A 21,657-nucleotide genomic window follows, 5' to 3' on the forward strand; every position below is an offset into this window, starting at 1 on the left:
AAAAGAAGTAAAATTTATCTGCCTTAAATTCTCAGATGACATAATCATATATATAGAAAACTCCAAAGTCCAACCAAAAAAACCCTACTACTATAATAAGTTAATTAAAAAGGTAAAAGGATAAAGAAAAGGTAAAAGGATACAAGGTCAATGTACAAAAATCAATTTTAATTCTATATACTAGCAACAATTAGAAAAATTAATTTTTAAAATACTATTTACAGTAAGAGCACAAAACATGAAATATTCTGGGATAAATTTAACAAAATACTTTCAAGACCTGTGCAATGAAAACTACAAAACATTTCTGAAGGATATTAAAGAATATCTAAATAAATGTAAAGATACATACCATGTTCATGAATTGTATGTTATGATGTCAATTCTTTGCAAATTAATCTATACATTCAACACAATACAAGTCCAAACCCCAGAGACTTTTTCTTTTAGAAACTGACAAACTGATTCCAAAAGTTATATGGAAACGCAAAGGACTTAGGATAGCCAAAACAATTTTGGAAAAGGACAAAATTGAAGGACCTATACTACCACATTTTAAGACTTCTTATAAAGTTACGCTAATAAAGAAAGTGTTATATTGGCTTAAAGATGGACATATAATCAAAGGAATATAATAGAGGGTGCAGAAATAGACCCACATATATTTATTTGGTTAACTGATTTTCAAAGAAAGTACCAAGGCACAATGGGAGAAAAAATTGTCTATTCCACAAAGGTATGTGCTAGAACTGAAAATTCATGTCCAAAAAAAGACCCTTGATCCTTATGTTATATTGTACATAAAAATTAACTAAAAATGTATTACAGACTAAACACTTATACTAATTTTTTAAAGTTGAGAAATGGAAAATATGAAGCATGGAGAAAATCATCAGTGATGGTCCTAATTTCTTTAAGAGCTTATACCCCCAACATACTTGAATTTTACCTGAAACTTCTTGTCTTCCTCAAACTTTTTCTGATCGCATAATTCATCATAATGTTCTTGTAACTTAGTATGAGTTTCTTTAAGCGATGATAACTCATTTTTAATCTCATTAATTTCTCCATTAAGTTCTTCAACCTAATATAACATTTAACCAAAATGAAAACGTATATAAATTTATTTTGTATAAAAATACTTTATTAACACAAGTCTTTGGAAATAGTAAAAAATGAAAACATTCCAGAAGTAATTACTAATATTAAAAGCTACCATTTATTGAATAGTGCTGAGTACTTAATAAACATAATTTCACACTCATAAAAATCCTATGAGGGGCTTCCCTGGTGGCGCAGTGGTTGAGAATCTGCCTGCCAATGCAGGGGACACGGGTTCGAGCCCTGGTCTGGGAAGATCCCACATGCCACGGAGCAACTAGGCTCGTGAGCCACAACTACTGAGCCTGCGCGTGTGGAGCCTGTGCCCTGCAACAAGAGAGGCCACGACAGTGAAAGGCCCGCGCACCACAATGAAGAGAAGCCCCCGCTTGCCGCAACTAGAGAAAGCCCTCGCACAGAAACGAAGACCCAACACAGCCAAAAAAAAAAAAAAAAAAAAAAAAAAAATCCTATGAGGTATTTTTAGTCTCCAATTTACAGGCGAGAAATGTGAGGCTCACAGACGTTAAGTAGCTTGCCCAAGATCAGGTAGATATAAAGTGGTAGTCAAGAGTCAAATCCAAGGCTAAGTCTAGGGGTTGTGCTTTCAAGTACTACATTAAACTACCTCTTGTTACAAATGAAAAATTAATTTATTTTTAATCATAAAAATTCTATAAAAGTTACCACTTCATTGCTTTCTTAAAGTTTTATTTTCTTGTTGCAAATTAGATATACAGATTTTAACTCAATTAGATGAAGAATACTGAGCACTAAGCAGTACCACAGAAACTGACTCTTCAGCCTAATACTTGCATCTACACACTGGGCTTTTACTGGCTATAAAATTTCATAATCTTTTTCTTGGGGGGGGTTCTCCTTCATAGGAACCTCAAATGTAAGACAAAGTAAGTTCCATTGAAGAGAAAAATACCTTTTTGTCATAAAATATTACAAAAGTTTCTCTTAATTTTAAACGACTAAAAATTCCACAAGTGCTCTCTATCCCATCCTCTCCTGTCTCCCCCTCCCCCATTTTTTAAAAGATTTTTTTGATGTGGACCATTTTTTTTTTTTTTTTTTTTTTTTTACGGTACCCGGGCCTCTCACTGTTGTGGCCTCTCCCGTTGTGGAGCACAGGCTCCGGACGCGCAGGCTCAGCGGCCATGGCTCACGGGCCCAGCCGCTCCACGGCATGTGGGATCTTCCCGGACCGGGGCACGAACCTGTGTCCCCTGCATCGGCAGGCAGACTCTCAACCACTGCGCCACCAGGGAAGCCCGATGTGGACCATTTTTAAAGTCTTTATTGAATTTGTTACAATATTGCTTCTGTTTTATGTTTTGGTTTTTCTTGGCCGCGAGGCATGTGGGATCTGCTCCCCGACCAGATATCGAACCTGCACCCCTGCATTGGAAGGTGAAGTCTTAACCACTAGACCATCAGGGAAGTCACTTCTGTCTCCCTTAGAGCTTAGCTCTAGCAAAGATCTCTTCACTCCTGCCTAGTCTCAATCTTTCCCACTATACCAGTATATTTTCAGCCAACAAATATGCTCTTGTCACGTTCCTAACTTTTTTCTCCTTGACTCAATTACTCTAACTCTCTTACTTCTTAAAATAAAGTCCACTCTTACTACTTTCAAATTCTAATCTCTCACCACTCCTTAACACCGACTTCTGCCCTCATTGTTCTACTGATTATTTTTCTCAGCTATCACCTGCAAATTAGCCAAAGGACTTGTTCCAAGTTTCACACCATTTAACAGCACTGTAGCTCGACTATGTTGACTACTTATTCTTGAAATAGCCTCTTTTCTTCATTTTCATGGTGCTACTCTCTTTTTATCCTTCTACCTTTCTCACCATTCTTATCAGGCTCCCTCTCCCCTCCTGCCCCAATACACACACACTAACCACTCGCAAAATGTTGGTGTTCCCCAAGGCTCTTTCTTCTTTAGCCTTCTCTTCAAGTCTACCACTCCTTCCACAGATGATCTTATCATACGCTCAAATTTCATCTTTATGCTAATAAGTCTTAAATCTATATCTCATCTCCCAACCTCTCTCCTAAGATTAGATTCACGTTTCCAAATGCATGATATATATTTCAAGTCAGATGTCCTGCCGTCACCATAAATTCATCAGTTTCCAAATTAAATTCATTTTCATCCACCAAATGTGCTTCTCCTTTCACATTCCTTATGTCAATTAGTGACATTATTATTCTGCTCATTATGTTAATCTCAGAATCATGGTTTACTCCTTTTCCTTCTAAAATCCATTATACATAAAATGTCACTAATCCTGCTAATTCTACTTCCAAAATGCTTCCTGTATCTATCCCTCTTCTCTGTTCTCACTACTGTTGCCCTAATTTACACCCTCATAGGCTCGTGGTTAGCTTATTTGCAACATTCTTCTTACTAATCTCTTTCCATAATGCCATTCTCCATACTGTTGCAAGAGTTATTTTTCTAAAATGCAGATCTATGTCACTTTTCTGCTTTAAAAATCTCAATGGCTTCCCATTACTTATAAAATAAAATTCAACTTCCTTAGTAAAGAACTCTTCAGAAGGTGATCTCAACCTAATTTCCACTGTCACATTCTAGATCAGACTATTCATCATCCTTGAGAATGCAGTTTCATGCCTCCATCATTTTTCCCTTTCTTAAATGGAATACCCACAGAGTGGAATGGGAAGTATAGGAAGCAGGCACCTTCTGCCTGATGAAACCCTATTCATCTTTCAAGTCCAAATTCTAGTGTCATCTTTTCTCTAAAACTTTCTCCAACCTAGTTAAACAATATGATTTATTTTGTGCTTTCACAGTAATTTGTTAATACTAATGCTAACACTACTAAAAACACTCAACACTATTGTGGTCAACTTAATAATTACCTGTCTTTTGAGAGTGTGAGCTCTTTAATAATCTTTGTATTTTAGGCATCTTTGAAAATCCAGCACCTAGAATAGTGCTTAACACATAACAGATGCTCAACATATGTTGTGAATTGAATTCCTTTTGTGATACCCCCTTTCCCTAAATAATTTCTAAACATCCCCATTTATTATCTTTTTATCTATACACAACCATTGGCTGTATAACTAGCCAAATAAAAACAGATACACATACCATGTTCTTTAAGACATTTCAAAGAGTTTTAAATATATTATCTAGTAATAGTCACTGTTTATTTTTTTTAAACAGCAGTATATATGATTTCATCTTATTTTTGTCAGTATCTTTTAATGATTTTTAAAAACCCATCCTGATCCAATCTCAGTAGCAACACTATAATTGTCCTTCACTCAAGAATGGTGAAAAACTGATATCAAGATAGAAATACAATTAAAGAGTAGATCTGACCTCCCATTCAAGAAAACTCCTATAGAACCAAAGCAGCTTTTTAGAAATTTACCTATGTTCTGTTTAGTATGAAATCATATGGAAGTGAAATGATTTTAGATGCTAAAGATCCTAAGACAAAACCAATTTTATCCAAATTATAGACTGCGGCCTCACCAGTGAAGCTGAATGCTTATTTTCTTAATTCAATTGACTTTTTTTTCTTGGGGGAGGGACATACTTGAAATATCATTAGGAAAAATAAATGCTTAATTTTCTCTTATCTCAACTAATTATTTTTGGTGTGGCTGGCATATTCAAGTTTATATTCTCTTTTTACTTCATAGTTTTCCTTATCCTGACAGTACTATTTCCATGATCTTTTAAGCCTTAGAAATGAGAAGGAAGTGTTGGGATGCAGGGTAGATTAGCTGAAGCTAAAATGAAAATTACTATGCTTGTTGCTTAATGACAAACTTTACCTATTTAGGGGCCACTAAGCATTTTATAGTATTTTGATACAATTAATTACAAAATATTTTTTGAGAATTAGGTAACGCTTATCAAATTCATCAGTGAAGATTTGATCTCTTCAAAATACAGATTAAGAGAACATGTTAGCTGCAAATGGATCAAAAAATCAAGAATTACTTACATAACAATTTATATCAAACAAAATCATCTACAGAATAGTATGCATATATATATTATTATAGTATTAGAATTATATATTATAATTAGTATAATAGTTTAAAATATAATCTTACCCAAAATATAGCTTTCATAAACTCTTAAATAATTACCTTCTATTTTTTTTAGTTCTTTTAAAAGAATTGAAGGCAATAAAAATAGATAAAGTAGAGTAATTGATTTGGGGGTTCACCAGTCATAAAAGTGAACCTTATATTTCACAACTTTAATTTACATCACTTTTCACTTTTATTATCTACTTCACTGAAATTAAAATTTAATGTAAAATAAAGAGTTGTGCTTTAAGGAAATACGTTTATAACATAACAATTCTCATGATAAAATGTTAATACTATAGAACACAACTACTGTATATATGTTCTACACATGGCTTTAATACAAGTCAAGAAAACTGCTGAGGAAAGCTAAAGAGATCAGCTAACAATAAGGCCTATATAATTCTGTATTATAATCATTTACTAAAACACTATCAATGGTTTTGTGAAAAGGAAAATTAATTTTTATTTGTCACATACGAAAAGTCATACAAAATATACATAAATACACACATATATGTATGGTTTTTCATGCACGAAAGCATTACAGAAAATTTTATTAAATTTAGCTTTAAAAACATTCACTTCTTGGAAATATAAGTACAAGAAGACAATGTGTCTGACTTTATTCCTATATTATTTTTGCAATATTTTTTTAGCATTTAATAGTTATTTTAAATGTCTACTACTTAAAATATTTTAATATTTTACTGTTTAATAAACCTACATGCTTTTTCCAAGTTTCTAGTGCTTGCTCATGCTTGTTTTGAAGACTAAGGAACTTTTCTTCATTTTCTTTCACCTTCTCCCTTTGCAGCTCATTATCTCTTTCAAGGGTCTGCAATAAAATTAATTATCCAAAAAATAATTAATACCACATTAATGAATTTTGATGTGTTTTATGTTGCTTGGACCTTTGCTTCTAACATGCTGAAAGTGCCATACAGATCAGTGATAATGTGCTACCTCAACAATAATTTTCATAAATTAACAGAAAGGTGCTTATAGTTTAGTTAACAGGAAATAGGGGGAGGTTATGAAAAAGAAATGGCTATAAAAGGGTATAAAAACACTGCCATTATTCAGTTTCACTGCATAAGTTTTAATGTACTGAAAAAGTAATATAAACTACAGCACTGAAAAATATGAAATGTAGCACAATCCAGCCTAACCCTACTAAAAATTTTTATCTACCACAGAACATATTTTCCATATCTGTATATTTCAGAAATTAATTGGTTGGAAAACTCTTAAATACAATATAAATTTTTAATTTCAAATTAACACTTTTTTAGTAGAACTTCAATATTTACTATATTAACTTATTACTTCATATATTAACATATTATATAATCACCACCACACTCCCTCTCCTGTTCCCAAAAAACCTTTAAAGGGTAAAAATACTACTGTTTTCTAAGACAAGGGTTTAAAAGCAATTAAATCAGTGTCACCAATATTATTAGGTTTCTTCAGTGTCAGCTGATAATCCAAGTAAACTTCTCTAAAAGGACAAATAGTAAGAACTCTCCCTACATGTCTAATATATCTGAAATTTTTATGTTCATTTGTTTATCGTTATTAAAGCTAAGTACATTCAGGGTAAACATCCAAGCCACACAAAGGATAGAAAGAAAAGGCAAAGTTTTCCTCTACTGTTTTTCCAGCTCTCCTCCCCAGAGGTAACCACTCTAGTAGTTTCTTGTGTATCCTTCCAGAAATTATCTATAAGCATACAAGTACATAAAATATATCTTTTTAAGTAGAGATGAAACCACATCATACATACCATGTTGTTCTGCAATCTGCTTTTCTAAAACTATGAATAATGTATCTTGCTTAATTTCCATATCATTATATATAGATCTCATTTTAAAGGCTTCATAGGCCTAGGGGACTTTCAAGTTGGCAGAGGAATAAGACGTGGAGACCACCTTCCTCCCTACAAATACATCAAAAATACACCTACAGAACAGCTCCTACAGAACACCTACTGAATGCTGGCAGAAGACCTCAGACTTCCCCAAAAGTCAAGAAACTCCCCACCTGGGTAGGGCAAAACAAAAACAAAAACAGAGACTAAAGAATAGGGATGGGACGTGCACCTCTGGGAGGGAGCTGTGAAGGAGGAAAAGTTTCCACACACTACGAAGCCCCTTCACTGGCGGAGACGGGGTGGGGGGTAAGATTCGGAGCCACGGAGGAGAGCGCTGCAACAGGGGTGCGGAGGGCAAAGTGGAGAGATTCCCACGCTGAGGATCGGTACCGACCAGCACTCACCAGCCTGAGAGACTTGTCTGCTGACCCGCTAGGGCGGGTGGGGGCTGGGAGCTGATCAGAGGTCAGATCCCAGGGAGAGGACCGGGGTAGGCTGCGTGAACACAGCCTGAAGGGGGCTAGTGCACCACAGCTAGCCGGGAGGGAGTCCAGGAAAAAGTCTGGAGCTGCCAAAGAGACAAGAGACCATTGTTTGGGGGTGCGCGAGGAGAGGGGATTCAGAGCACCACCTAAATGAGCTCCAGAGACGGGCACGAGCCGCGGCTCTCAGCACAGACATCAGCGACTGGCATGAAACACTAAGACTGCTACTGCAGCCACCAAGAAGCCTGTGTGCGCGCACAGGTCACTCTCCACACCTCCCGGCCCGGGAGCCTGTGCAGCCCACTACGGCTAGGGTCCCGTGATCCAGGGACAACTTCCCCGGGAGAACACACGGCACGCCTCAGGCTGTTGCAATGTCACGCTGGCCTCTGCCCCCGCAGGCTCACCCGGTATTCCGTACCCCTCCCTCCCTCTGGCCTGAGGGACCCACAGCCCCCTAACAGATGCCCTCAGGCAACCCACACGCAGAGGTGGGAACAGATGCCCTCAGGCGACCCACACGCAGAGGCGGGGCCAAATCCAAAGCTGAACCCCAGGAGCTGTGAGAACAAAGAAGTGAAAGGGAAAGTTCTCTCAGCAGCCTCAGGAGCAGCGGATTAAATCTCCACAATCAACTTGATGTACCCTGCATTTGAGGAACACCTGAACAGACAACGAATCATCCCAAAATTGAACTGGTGGACTATGGGAGGAACTGTAGACTTGGGGTTTGCTTTCTGCATCTAATTTGTTTCTGGTTTATGATTATCTTAGTTTAGTATTTAGAGCTTATTATCATTGGTAGATGTGTTAATTTATCTGGTTGCTCTCTTCCTTTTATATATATATATATATTTTTTTTTTTTTCCCTTTTCTAAGTGTGTATGTGTATGCTTCTTTGTGTGATTTTTTCTGTATAGCTTTGCTTTTACCATACATCCTAGGGCTCTGTCTTTTTTTTTTTTGTTTTCTTTTTTTTAGTATAGTTTCTAGCTCTTGTTATCATTGGTGGATTTATTTTTCGGTTTGGTTGCTCTCTTCTTTCTTGCTTTTTTTTTACTACTTTTTTTTTTTTGCGATACGCAGGCCTCTCACTGTTGCAGCCTCTCCCGTTGCAGAGCACAGGCTCCGGACGCGCAGGCTCAGCGGCCATGGGTCACGGGCCCAGCTCCTCTGTGGCAAGTGGGATCTTCCCGGACCGGGGCACAAACCCGTGTCCCCTGCATTGGCAGGCAAACTCTCAACCACTGTGCCACCAGGGAAGCCCCTTATTACTGTTTTATTTTAAAAAAATATTTTTATTTTAATAACTTTATTTTCTATCTTTCTTTCTTTTTTTTTTCCTCCCTTTTCTTCTGAGCCCTGTGGCTGACAGGGTCTTGGTGCTCCAGATGGGTGTCAGGTCTGAGCCTCTGAGGTGGGAAAGCCGAGTTCAGGACATTGGTCCACCAGAGACCTCCTGGCCCCACATAATATCAATGGTGAAAACTCTCCCAGAGATCTCCATCTCAACGCTAAGACCCAGCTCCACTCAACTACCAGCAAGCTACAGAGAGGCTGCATAAAATCATAATAAGTTCACAGAAACCCCAAAACACACCACCAGATGCGGTCCTGCCAACCAGAAAGACAAGATCCAGCTTCATCTACAAGAACACAGGCATCAGTACCCTCCACCAGGGAGCCTACACAAGTCACTGAATGAACCATACCCACTGGGGGCAGACACCGAAAACAATGGGAACTACAAACCTGCAGCCTGCAAAATGGAGACCCCACAGTAAGTAAAGCAAAATGAGAAGACAGAGAAACACATGGCAGATGAAGGAGCAAGGTAAACACCCATGAGACCAAACAAATGAAGAGGAAATAGGCAGTCTACGTGAAAAGGAATTCAGAGTAATGATAGTAAAGATGACCCAAAATCTTGGATATAGAATGGAGAAAACACAGGAAAAGTTTAACAAGGACCTAGAAGAACGAAAGGGCAAACAAACAATGATGAACAACACAATAAATGAAATTAAAAATTCTCTAGAAGGAATCAATAGCAGAATAACTGAGGCAGAAGAACAGATAAGTGACCTGTAAGATAAAATAGTGGAAATAACTACCGCAGAGCAAAATAAAGAAAAAAGAATGAAAAGAACTGAGGACAGTCTCAGAGACCTCTGGGACAACATTAAATGTACCAACAGGGCTTCCCTGGTGGCGCAGTGGTTGAGAGTCCACCTGCCGATGCAGGGGACACGGGTTCGTGCCCCGGTCCGGGAAAATCCCACATGCCGCGGAGCGGCTGGGCCCGTGAGCCATGGCCGCTGAGCCTGCGCGTCCGGAGCCTGTGCTCCGCAACGGGAGAGGCCACAACAGGGAGAGGCCCGCGTACCGCAAAAAAAAAAAAAAAAAAAAAAAAAAATGTACCAACAATCAAATTATAGGGGTCCCAGAAGAAGAAGAGAAAAAAAAAAGGGGCTGAGAAAATATTTGAAGAGATTATAGTTGAAAACTTCCCTAATATGGGAAAGGAAATAGTCAATCAAGTCCAGGAAGCACAGAAAGTCCCATACAGGATAAATCCAAGGAGAAACACGCCAAGACACATATTAATCAAACTACCAAAAATTAAATACAAAGAAAAAATATTAAAAGCAGCAAGGGAAAAGCAACAAATAACATACAAGGGAATCCACATAAGGTTAACAGCTGATCTTTCAGCAGAAACTCTGCAAGCCAGAAAGGAGTGGCAGGACATATTTAAAGTGATGAAGGGAAAAACCTACAACCAAGATTACTCTACCCAGCAAGGATCTCATTTAGATTTGAGAGAGGAATTAAAACTTCTACAGACAAGCAAAAGCTAACAGAATTCCGCACTGCCAAACCAGCTTTACAACAAATGCTAAAGGAACTTCTCTAGGCAGGAAACATAAGAGAAGGAAAAGACCTACAATAAAAAACCCAAAACAATTCAGAAAATGGTAATAGGAACATACATATCAATAATTACCTTAAATGTAAATGGATTAAATGCTCCAACCAAAAGACATAGACTGGCTGAATAGATACAAAAACAAGACCCATATATCTGCTGTCTACAAGAAACCCACTTCAGACCTAGGCACACATACAGACTGAAAATGAGGGGATGGAAAAAGATATTCCATGGAAAAGGAAATCAAAAGAAAGCTGGAGTAGCAATTCTCATCAGAAAAAATGGGCTTTAAAATAAAGACTATTACAAGAGACAAAGAAGGACACTACATAATGATCAAGGGATCAATCCAAGAAGATATAACAATTGTAAATATTTATGCACCCAACATAGGAGCACCTCAATACATAAGGCAAATGTTAACAGCCATAAAAGGGGAAATCGACACTAACACAATAATAGTAGGGGACTTTAACACCCCACTTTCACCAATGGACAGATCATCCAAAATGAAAATAAATAAGGAAACACAAGCTTTAAATGATACATTAAACAAGATGGACTTAACTGATATTTATAGGACAGTCCATCCAAAAACAACAGAATACACTTTCTTCTCAAGTGCTCATGGAACATTCTCCAGGATAGATCACATCTTGGGCCACAAATCAAGCCTTGGTAAATTTAAGAAAATTGAAATCGTACCAAGTATCTTTTCTGATCATAATGCTATGAGACTAGATATGAATTACAGGAAAAAAATCTGTAAAAAATATAAACACTCTACTAAATAACCAAGAGATCACTGAAGAAATTAAAGAGGAAATCAAAAAATGCCTAGAAACAAATGACAATGAAAACATGACAACCCAAAACCTATGGGATGCAGAAAAAGCAGTTCTAGGAGGGAAGCTGATAGCAACACAACCCTACCTCAAGAAACAAGAAACATCTCAAATAAACAACCAACCTTACATCTAAAGCAATTAGTCAAAGAAGAACCCCAAAACCCCAAAGTTAGCAGAAGGAAAGAAATCATACAGATCAGATCAGAAATAAATGAAAAAGAAATGAAGGAAATGATAGCAAAGATCAATAAAACTAAAAGCTGGTCCTTTGAGAAGATAAACAAAATTGATAAACCATTAGCCAGAGTCATCAAGAAAAAGAGGGAGAAGACTCAAATCAATAGAATTAGAAACGAAAAAGGGGAAGTAACAACTGACACTGCAGAAATACAAAAGACCATGAGAGATTACTACAAGCAACTATATGCCAGTAAAATGGACAACCTGGAAGAAATGGACAAATTCTTAGAAAAGCACAGCCTCCCGAGACTGAACCAGGAAGAAATAGAAAATATAAACAGACCAATCACAAGCACTGAAATTGAGACTGTAATTAAAAATCTTCCAACAAACAAAAGCTCAGGAATAGATGACTTCACAAGTGAATTCTATCAAACATATAGAGAAGAGCTAACACCTATCCTTCTCAAACTCTTCCAAAATACAGCAGAGGGAGGAACACTCCCAAACTCATTCTATGAGGCCACCATCACCTTGATACCAAAACCAGAAAAAGATGTCACAAAAAAAAGAAAACTACAGGCCAATATCACTGATGAACATAGACACAAAAATCCTCAACAAAATACTAGCAAACAGAATCCCAAAGCACATTAAAAGGATCATACACCATGATCAAGTGGGGTTTATCCCAGGAATGCAAGGATTCTTCAGTATACGCAAATCAATCAATGTGATAAACCATATTAACAAATTGAAGGAGAAAAGCCATATGATCATTTCAGTAGATGCAGAAAAAGCTTTCGACAAAATTCAACACCCATTTATGATACAAACCCTCCAGAAAGCAGGCATAGAGGGAACTTACCTCAACATAATAAAGGCCATATATGACAAACCCACAGCCAACAACGTTCTCAACGGTGAAAAACTGAAACCATTTCCTCTAAGATCAGGCACAAGACAAGGGTGTCCACTCTCACCACTATTATTCAACATAGTTTTGGAAGTTTACCCACAGCAATCAGAGAAGAAAAAGAAATAAAAGGAATCCAAATTGGAAAGAAGTAAAGCTGTCACTGTTTGCAAATTACATGATACTATACGTAGAGAATCCTAAAGATGCTACTAGGAAACTACTAGAGCTAATCAATGAATTTGGTAAAGTAGCAGGATACAAAATTAATGCACAGAAATCTCTTGCATTCCTATACACTAATGACGAAAAATCTGAAACAGAAATTAAGGAAACACTCCCATTTACCAGTGCAACAAAAAGAATAAAATACCTAGGAATAAACCTACCTAAGGAGACAAAAGACTTGTATGCAGAAAACTATAAGACACTGATGAAAGAAATTAAAGACAATACAAACAGATAAAGAGATATACCATGTTCTTGGATTGGAAGAATCAACATTGTGAAAATGACTATACTACCCAAAGGAATCTGCAGATTCAGTGCAATCCCTATCAAACTACCAATGGCATTTTTCACAGAACTAGAACCAAAAATTTCATTATTTGTATGGAAACACAAAAGACCCCAAGTAGCCAAAGCAATCTTGAGAAAGAAAAATGGAGCTGGAGGAATCATGCTCCATGACTTCAGACTATCATACAGAGCTACAGTAATCAAGACAGTATGGTACTGGCACAAAACAGAAATATAGATCAATGGAACAGGATAGAAAGCCCAGAGATAAACGCACGCACATATGGTCACCTTAACTTTGATAAAGGAGGCAAGAATATACAATGGAGAAAAGACAGCCTCTTCAGTAAGTGGTGCTAGGAAAACTGGACAGCTGCATGTAAAAGAAAGAAATTAGAACACTCCCTAACACCATACACAAAAATGAACTCCAAATGGATTAAAGACCTAAATGAAAGGCCAGACACTATATAAAACTCTTAGAGGAAAACATAGGCAGAAAACTCTATGCCATAAATCATCCTTTTTGACCCACCTCCAAGAGGAATGGAAATAAAAACAAAAATAAACAGATGGGATCTAATGAAACTTAAAAGCTTTTGCACAGCAAAGGAAAGCATAAACAAGACAAAAAGACAGCCCTCAGAATGGGAGAAAATATTTGCAAATGAAGCAACTGACCAAGGATTAATCTCCAAAATTTACAAGCAGCTCATGCAGCTCAATATCAAAAAAACAAACAACACAATCCAAAAATGGGCAGAAGACCTAAACAGACATTTCTCCAAAGAAGATATACAGATTGCCAACAAACACATGAAAGAATGCTCGACATCACTAATGATTAGAGAAATGCAAATCAAAACTACAATGAGGTGTCACCTCACACCAGTCAGAATGGCCATCATCAAAAAATCTACAAACAATAAATGCTGGAGACGTTGTGGAGAAAAGGGAACCCTCTTGCACTGTTGGTGGGAATGTAAATTGATACAGCTACTATGGAGAACAGTATGGAGGTTCCTTAAAAAACTAAAAATAGAACTACCATATGACCCAGCAATCCCACTACTGGGCATACACCCTGAGAAAACCATAATTCAAAAAGAGTCATGTACCAAAATGTTCATTGCAGTTCTGTTTACAATAACCAGGACGTGGAAGTAACCTAAGCATCCATCGATAGATAAATGGATAAAGAAGATGTGGCACATATATACAATGGAATATTACTCAGCCATAAAAAGAAAACAGAATTGAGTTATTTGAAGTGAGGTGGACGGACCTAGAGTCTGTCATACAGAGTCAAATGAGTCAGAAAGAGAAAAACAAATACTGTATGCTAACACATATATATGGAATCGAAAAAAAAAAAAAAGTGGTTCTGAAGAACCTAGAGACAGGACAGGAATAAAGATGCAGACATAGAGAATGGACTTGAGGACACGGGGAGGCAGAAGGGTAAGCAGGGACGAAGTGAGAGAGTGGCACAGACTTATATATACTACCAAACGTAAAATAGATAGCTAGTGGTAAGTAGCCACATAGCACAGGGAAATCAGCTTGGTGCTCTGTGTCCACCTAAAGGGGTGCGATAGGGAGGGTGGTAGGCAAATGCAAGAGGGAGGAGATATGAGGATATATGTATATGTATAGCTGATTCACCTTGTTATATAGCAGAAACTAACAAACCATTGTAAAGCAATTATATTCCAATAAAGATGTTAAAAAATAATAACAATAGGGGCTATTCTGCAAAAGGTCATCCAGCAAGTCACTCAGAATTGCATGACAAGTCCCCTCAAATGGGAACTCAACATAGAGGAACTTGCCCCACTGAGGAATGGAAAATAGACTTTACTCAAATTCCCAGAGCCCCAGGAAATTTAAAATCCATGTTAGTGTTTGTACCTTTTTCGGGATGAGTGAAAGCATATCCCACCTGGACAGAAAAACATCTCTGAAGTAGTTAAAGCCCTCATTATGGAAATCACTCCCTAATTTGGGTCGTCTAACACCCTTCAAAGTGACAATGGACCGGCTGCTGTCTCTAGCATATCCCAACAAGTGTCTAAAGCGTTGTGTATTGATTAGAAACTACATTTATCCTGAGACTACAATCAACAGGAAAAGGTGAGAAAATGAGTCATACATTTAAAAAAAGAGCAATGCTAAAGTATGTCGAGACTAACTTCACTTGGGATAAGGCCTTGCCAGTTGCCCTGTTATGGATTAGAGTGGATTCCAGAAGCAAGCTTAAATTAAGCCCCTTTGAAATTTTGTGTGGCAGGATTTTCCAGGTGTCTACTCAGGCAGAAGAATCCAGTGATGTTTTAAAAGGACCTACTACTGCTAATTATGTCAAAATTATAGCCACTATACCAACCTCTGTTTATAAATGTGCTTCCAATAGGTCTGCCTATCCACCTGAAGTACCCCTGGACCCTATTCAACCCAAACACCTCATCCTCCTCAAAAGCTGGAAAGAGCAAGGACATGACCATCAGTTGGCTGTGAAGTGGACAGGATGGGGCCATATGAGGTCTTGCTAACCACTCAGTTATGAGTGAAAGCAGCTGGGGTTAAGCCGTGGATTCACCACACCCGTGAAGGCAGAACCCACAACGTCAAAGCACCAAGGAGAGTCTCTAAGCTAGAGGAAACTATAGTAGACAGTGGACTTGTGAGCCTCTGAAGATTTAAGATTTCTGTTCAAATAAAGATAAGTAATAAAAGCAAAAAAATAAATAAATAAAATAAAATAAAGGCTTCATAGTATTCCATCTATTTAGAGTTCTCAATTACTATACAGATTATCAATATGCAAGGACATAATTATGCAAAATTATGGAAACATCTAAAAAAAGCATTTTGCAATTTTAACATGAAGATTTTCCTCTAGCTCATAAAGAACTATGCACTTTGAGAGCACTCAATGAATACCTATTTTGACTGCCTCTACTTTAGGACAATGCAAATATTTTTATATAAGTCATGATTTCATCTTAATTTATAGGTACTAATTATAATAACAGGGCAGTCTCTGAATATTTACAATGGCATTTATTTAATAGATGCTTAGTACTTTAACATTGTAATAAATATTTGCAGTATTTATATTAATAACACTGTATTTTAAGACGGACAAATCAAAGTTTAGAGGAGACATGGGAGAGTATACCACAGACTTTATCCTAGCAATAATAAATGACCAAGAGCATTATGTTCTTAAAAAGTATATTAATATATATCAATCATTTCCTGTCCCTACTTATACCCCCATCTAAAAGAAACTGCCAGGTTTTTTCTCAGTTTCCATGTTTTGGAGACATTCCATCCTTCCCTTAGAATTTGGACCAATTGCTCTTTCATTCTGCTACACTGATCAGGTAATCTCTGAAAATTTCCTTTTTTCTTCTGTGATGGGTCTCCTGTTTCCTAGATCCCATGATTTCCTCTTGGTTTACTCCCTTGTCTTGATAAAGCAACCTTTCTACTACTTCTTGATAAAGGAGGCATTTTTTGAGACCCTGCTTATCTGAAAATATGTTTATTCTACCAATACTCAACAACTTCTTTGGCTAAATACCATACAATTCTGCTTTGGAACCTCTGAAGGCATGGTTCTATTATCTTCTACCTCCAGTGCTGCCAATGAAAAGTCTGAAGTCATTATGTTGCCATTCTCATTTTGGATCCTTCCTATGTGACCTACTTTTTTTTCTTCCACCGAGAGTTTTATAATCTTCTCTTTAAGCGTAGTATGAAATTTCGTAATGATATGCACTGGTGTTAGGCAAAACAAACTCAGATCCTTCAGTTCTGGGTTACTTTCCTGCATTATTTCTTTGGTCACTTGCTCTCCTTCCATCTTCTCTGTTCTCTCTGAAACTCACCAGACCTCTTGAACTGACCTCTCATTTTCTTCCTTTCCTGTTTTTCATCTTCTTGTCTTTTGGTTCTACTTTCTCAGATCATCTCGATATTATCTTCCAACTTTTCCATTGTACTTTTTCATGTCTATTAATACATTTATTTTAAGGGTTCTCTTTTATTCTAGGAATGTTTCTTTTTTTAGACTCAATTACTGTTTTGTGGATTAATAAATATATTTCTTTTAACTGAGTATATTTTCTTAGCTTCTCCAAGTTTTTTTCATTACCCTGTTTGTTTTGTTTGTTTCTCACATTGGAGACTTTCTTCAAATATCCAGTGATCCTTAACTGCTTGTTCATATTTAACAATGAAATATTAAAAAGCTGGCTGAAAGCTTTGTCAACTACAAAATTTTGTCACTATAATGGTGGGCTTCATTGTGCACTGATCTGGCTGAGTTGTTTCATCAGGAGAGCTTAACTGCAGCAGCTATAGTCTCTTCTCTTGAGCAGGTTAGTTGCCCCATAATGGAATCTTTCATTCTGCTGCCTGGATGTTACAAGGCTAACTGTCCTCTTAAGGACTAGGCTGGGAGGTTTCAGAATTCAGCATTTAGACTTCCCAAACTGTTTTCAATACAATACTCTTAGTACTGTGCTGGTAAATAGGGTCTCAAAAAAAAAAAAAAAAAAAAAAAAAAAAAAAGCCTGATTTGCAGCACTTGCCAATTTCATTAGTGTTAAAAACCCCACCATGGTCAACTCAAGCTACCACTCATTTGAACCAACTTACAAAATGACAACAGCTCTAACAACTAGCTCTCCCTGGTACCAGTTGCCTCTAGCACACTACTGAATCTCCCAAACCTCAGTTGCTCCTCAAACTCTCCAAAGTAATTCTCCAATCTTCTGCCAAACAGAAGGCAGGGAGTGCCTATTTGTGCAGGGTAGGGGAAAGAATCTGGATATGCAACAGCTTCCTATACAGACCTTCTAGCTTTTGGCTTCAGTTGTGCACCTTACTTCTAGAGGCACATGATGCTTGCAATTCCTGATTATTTCTGTATCTTCAACTTGGGTTTCTACTTTCTCTCATTTGCTAAGTAAATTACTAATTTTCCATATGGTTCCCACTTTTAAAACTTAATTTTTATTGTTTCTTCTCCCTATTTCCTCATCCTTGTGGATTTATTAATGTCATTTATTGCAGTTTCAGAAGGAAATAGAAGGGAATGTATAGGTTCAATCTGATATGTTTAACCAGAGCCCTGACCTAGCAATATCTGAACTTGCAAAGAGTCTGAATTTACTCATTGTTAATCATTCATTAATTTAATAAGATATAATGAGCTCCTACCATGTGGCAGATACTCTTTTGGGCTCTTATTAGTGAAAATGCTACTCTTTTTATGGAATTTACAGTCTACCAGGAAGTTATTTGCTACTATGTGCATCTGGATTAACAAGTCTGAAAACCCTCTCTGAAAAAATGTATATTGTGGAAAATCAAAATAAAACCACCTGTTAATGCTTTAATATACCAAAAACTAAGTAAATTATTCTGGTTAATACTATGTTAACACTATGACTATAGGAGCAAACTAAATAAATAAATTATTCTTCCTAACACTATGATAATAGCAGCATAACTATACTTTTATCTGGACTAAACTATGATTAAATCATAGTAGAAAATATTCTCTATCATGAGAATTTAGGTCTCTATGCTCCAAATTGTACTTAAAAAAAAATAAGACAGATGATAGCATGATTGCAGAGCACTGTAAAACAGTAGGCCATTATGAAGAGTAATGATCCCTTTTAGTACAGGTGGAATTAGAATGCTCCTCGGGAAAACACTTGCGATATCTATGCAGCATAATCCTCAGCAAGAGTTAAACATTAATATTTTGTTATACTATATATCAGTGGTTCTCCAGCACCAGTCTGTAAACAAGTACTGATCCATGACAAAAATCTCACTAGTCCATGGCAAGAAATGTCAATATAAAGTCATCAAGTGTGTTCTCTTGTAAAGGACTGTCCTTTATCTGATATTACATCCTTAATATACTTTTGGTGTTAAAACGTTAACTTTTATAAAATGAAAGTGATGATAGATGGTATTGTTTATTTTTTAATGCCCTTATCTGTTAAAAAGTGGACAACTCTACCCTGTTCTTGCCAATACTTTGTTTGAAATTTTACTATATGAAATCTAGTTTCTCCATGTACTATCAAGGCTCAGGCAATAATGGGGCTGGTAAAAGAGAGAGGCATTTGGATTATCTAAAATACTGGCAGTTATAGTTAAAAGATCCTGGAACCATAGTTACCTTCATCACTAACTCAAAGAAACACATGACTACATATATTTATGACTACTGTAGGCCCTGTAGAATTCAACAATACATAAACATTGGATTTAGAGCCGATGAAGGGCAATTTGAAAGTTGCAGTCTTTGTATAACTGATGTAACAAGAATGGCAGTTCTCACAGATCTAGGAAAAAATATCTTAACAATGTAATGTTGTAGAAATAGTGCTGAAGTAGAATCAAGACAAAGATTTAATTCTGGTTTTGCCACTAATTACAGGGCCTTGAACTACACTGCTTACATTTAGTGGATCTCTATTTCATCACAAAATGAAATGGTTGGACTGGCTAATCTCTAACATTTTGATCATCCTAAAAATCTATGCATCAACTCCTTTAAATGGATTGAAAGTTATCAGACAATCCTGATAACTGTTACTCATCAACAATTTGGATAAATTATATCATATGTTTCCTGAGAGAAAGTTCAACACCTTAGAGAAACAGTCCCAGTTATGCATCTATAGGGTGGGTAGAACAGGTGAGGGGGGGAGATGCTTGCTGATAACTGGACTTTAAGAGAAATTTTTTTAAACTTATCTTTTATTGGAGTAGGTGAAAGCGTTAAAAGAAGGGAGAGATTTGGCTCTAGTATACGTTTTCCCTCTCCCTAGTACTGGGGGCAGGCAAAAGAAAAGAGGAAGGCAAACCTCTCTTTACATGGCTAGTCATAGAACATCAATGGTAAGAAGATAAGTGTTTCATTGTTCAGGTTAAGTTTGGTTTCATTCAATGATGATGGACTCAGCATAATTTCTGGGGCCAGGTGACAGAAATTAAAGACACTTAGATACAAAACTTTTTCTTTTCTTTGTGGTTCCTCCCTCCTTCTCTCTTTCTCTCTCTCCCCCTCTCTTTTTTCCTTCCTTTCCACCTACCATGGTGCTTTTTATTTTCTACTTAATGCTATGGTCCCCTGGGAATATTCACAGGCCAAAGGCAGACCCTCACAGATGCCTAAGGGCCTCACCACATGACTCAGCACTGGGTTCTACCTCCTGCAAGCTGCTACACCTATGTATTATGTCCTGGCTGAAGTTGGTGAAGTCAGTCTCTCCATCCCATGGTTCCTCTGCCCCAACCTATAGTAGGTGGGTAACCTCTAAAGGACTGCAACTGCCAGGCAGGGATGCAACTCAGTACCTGGACTGGGGATTCACTCCCTGCCAAGGCAACTACCTAATGTGCCGGGGCATTGCCAACCTGGGACAGAGGATGCTTCAGGGCACATGTACTCAGCTCAGACCCTCCCTGCTACATCTAGGCCTCCACCTGTGTTAAAGGGCAACAAGAGAACACAAGCCTCTACCCACCAATGTGACCCAGTCGACTCACAGCAGTGGCAAGACAGGAGCAGGGAGGCTAAGGCTGTGCCGGGCTGAGGGCACCAAAGGGTAGAAGAGTCAGCAGCCAAGAATGGTTCCTGGTAGGCAGTAGGGGGCAGGAGAACGCTGGAGCTGAGGCTTCAAGCCCCAGTGCATGCTCCATTTTCTCATCAGACTTAATTTACAAAACATATATTCAAATATAAAATTTTAAAAAGGGGCTTGCCTGGTGGCACAGTGGTTAAGAATCTGCCTGCTGATGCAGGGGACATGGGTTTGAGCCTGGGTCCGGGAAGATCTCACATGCTGTGGAGCAACTAAGCCTGTGCGCCACAACTACTGAGCCTGCACTCTAGAGCCTGCGCTCTAGAGCCTGCGAGCCACAACTACTGTAGCCCATGCCTAGAGCCCGTGCTCTGCAACAAGAGAAGCTACCACAATGAGAAGCCGGCGCACCGCAATGAAGAGTAGCCCCCGCTCGCCGCAACTACAGAAAGCCTGCACACAGCAACGAAGACCCAACGCAGCCAAAAATAAATTAAATATATAAATAAAATTTTTAAAAAATGTTAAGACGGGGCTTCCCTGGTGGCACAGTGGTTGAGAATCTGCCTGCCAATGCAGGGGACACGGGTTCGAGCCCTAGTCTGGGAAGATCCCACATGCCACGGAGCAACTAGGCCTGTGAGCCACAACTACTGAGCCTGCACGTCTGGAGCTTGTGCTCTGCAACAAGAGAGGCCGTGACAGTGACAGGCCCGCGCACCGCGATGAAGAGTGGCCCCTGGGCCTTCCTGGTGGCGCAGTGGTTGAGAGTCCGCCTGCCGATGCAGGGGACACGGGTTCGTGCCCCGGTCCGGGAAGATCCTACATGCTGCGGAGCGGCTGGGCCCGTGAGCCATGGCCGCTGAGCCTGTGCGTCCGGAGCCTGTGCTCCGCAACGGGAGAGGCCACAACAGTGACAGGCCCACATACCGGAAAAAAAAAGAGTGGCCCCTGCTCGCCGCAACTAGAGAAAGCCCTCGCACAGAAATGAAGACCCAACACAGCCAAAAATAAATAAATAAAGTAATTAATTAATTAAAAATAATGTTAAGACAGTGACCACAGAATATTAAACCTGAA

General features: G+C 38.1%; 1 protein-coding gene across 1 annotated transcript in view; it reads right to left on the reverse strand.

Annotated features, from left to right (window-relative positions):
• Nucleotides 1-21,657, reverse strand: part of CCDC73 (coiled-coil domain containing 73) — a 106,177-nt gene that overhangs the window by 17,917 nt on the left and 66,603 nt on the right. Inside the window, exons 12-13 of the mRNA XM_065882877.1 lie at nt 5,927-6,040; nt 950-1,084 (exon numbers count right to left, since the gene is read on the reverse strand). Coding sequence (XP_065738949.1) covers nt 950-1,084; nt 5,927-6,040 — 249 coding nt within the window. The remainder of the gene's footprint in view (nt 1-949; nt 1,085-5,926; nt 6,041-21,657) is intronic.

This window comes from Phocoena phocoena, chromosome 8, assembly GCF_963924675.1.
Source record: "Phocoena phocoena chromosome 8, mPhoPho1.1, whole genome shotgun sequence".
Taxonomy (NCBI): Eukaryota; Metazoa; Chordata; class Mammalia; order Artiodactyla; family Phocoenidae; genus Phocoena; species Phocoena phocoena.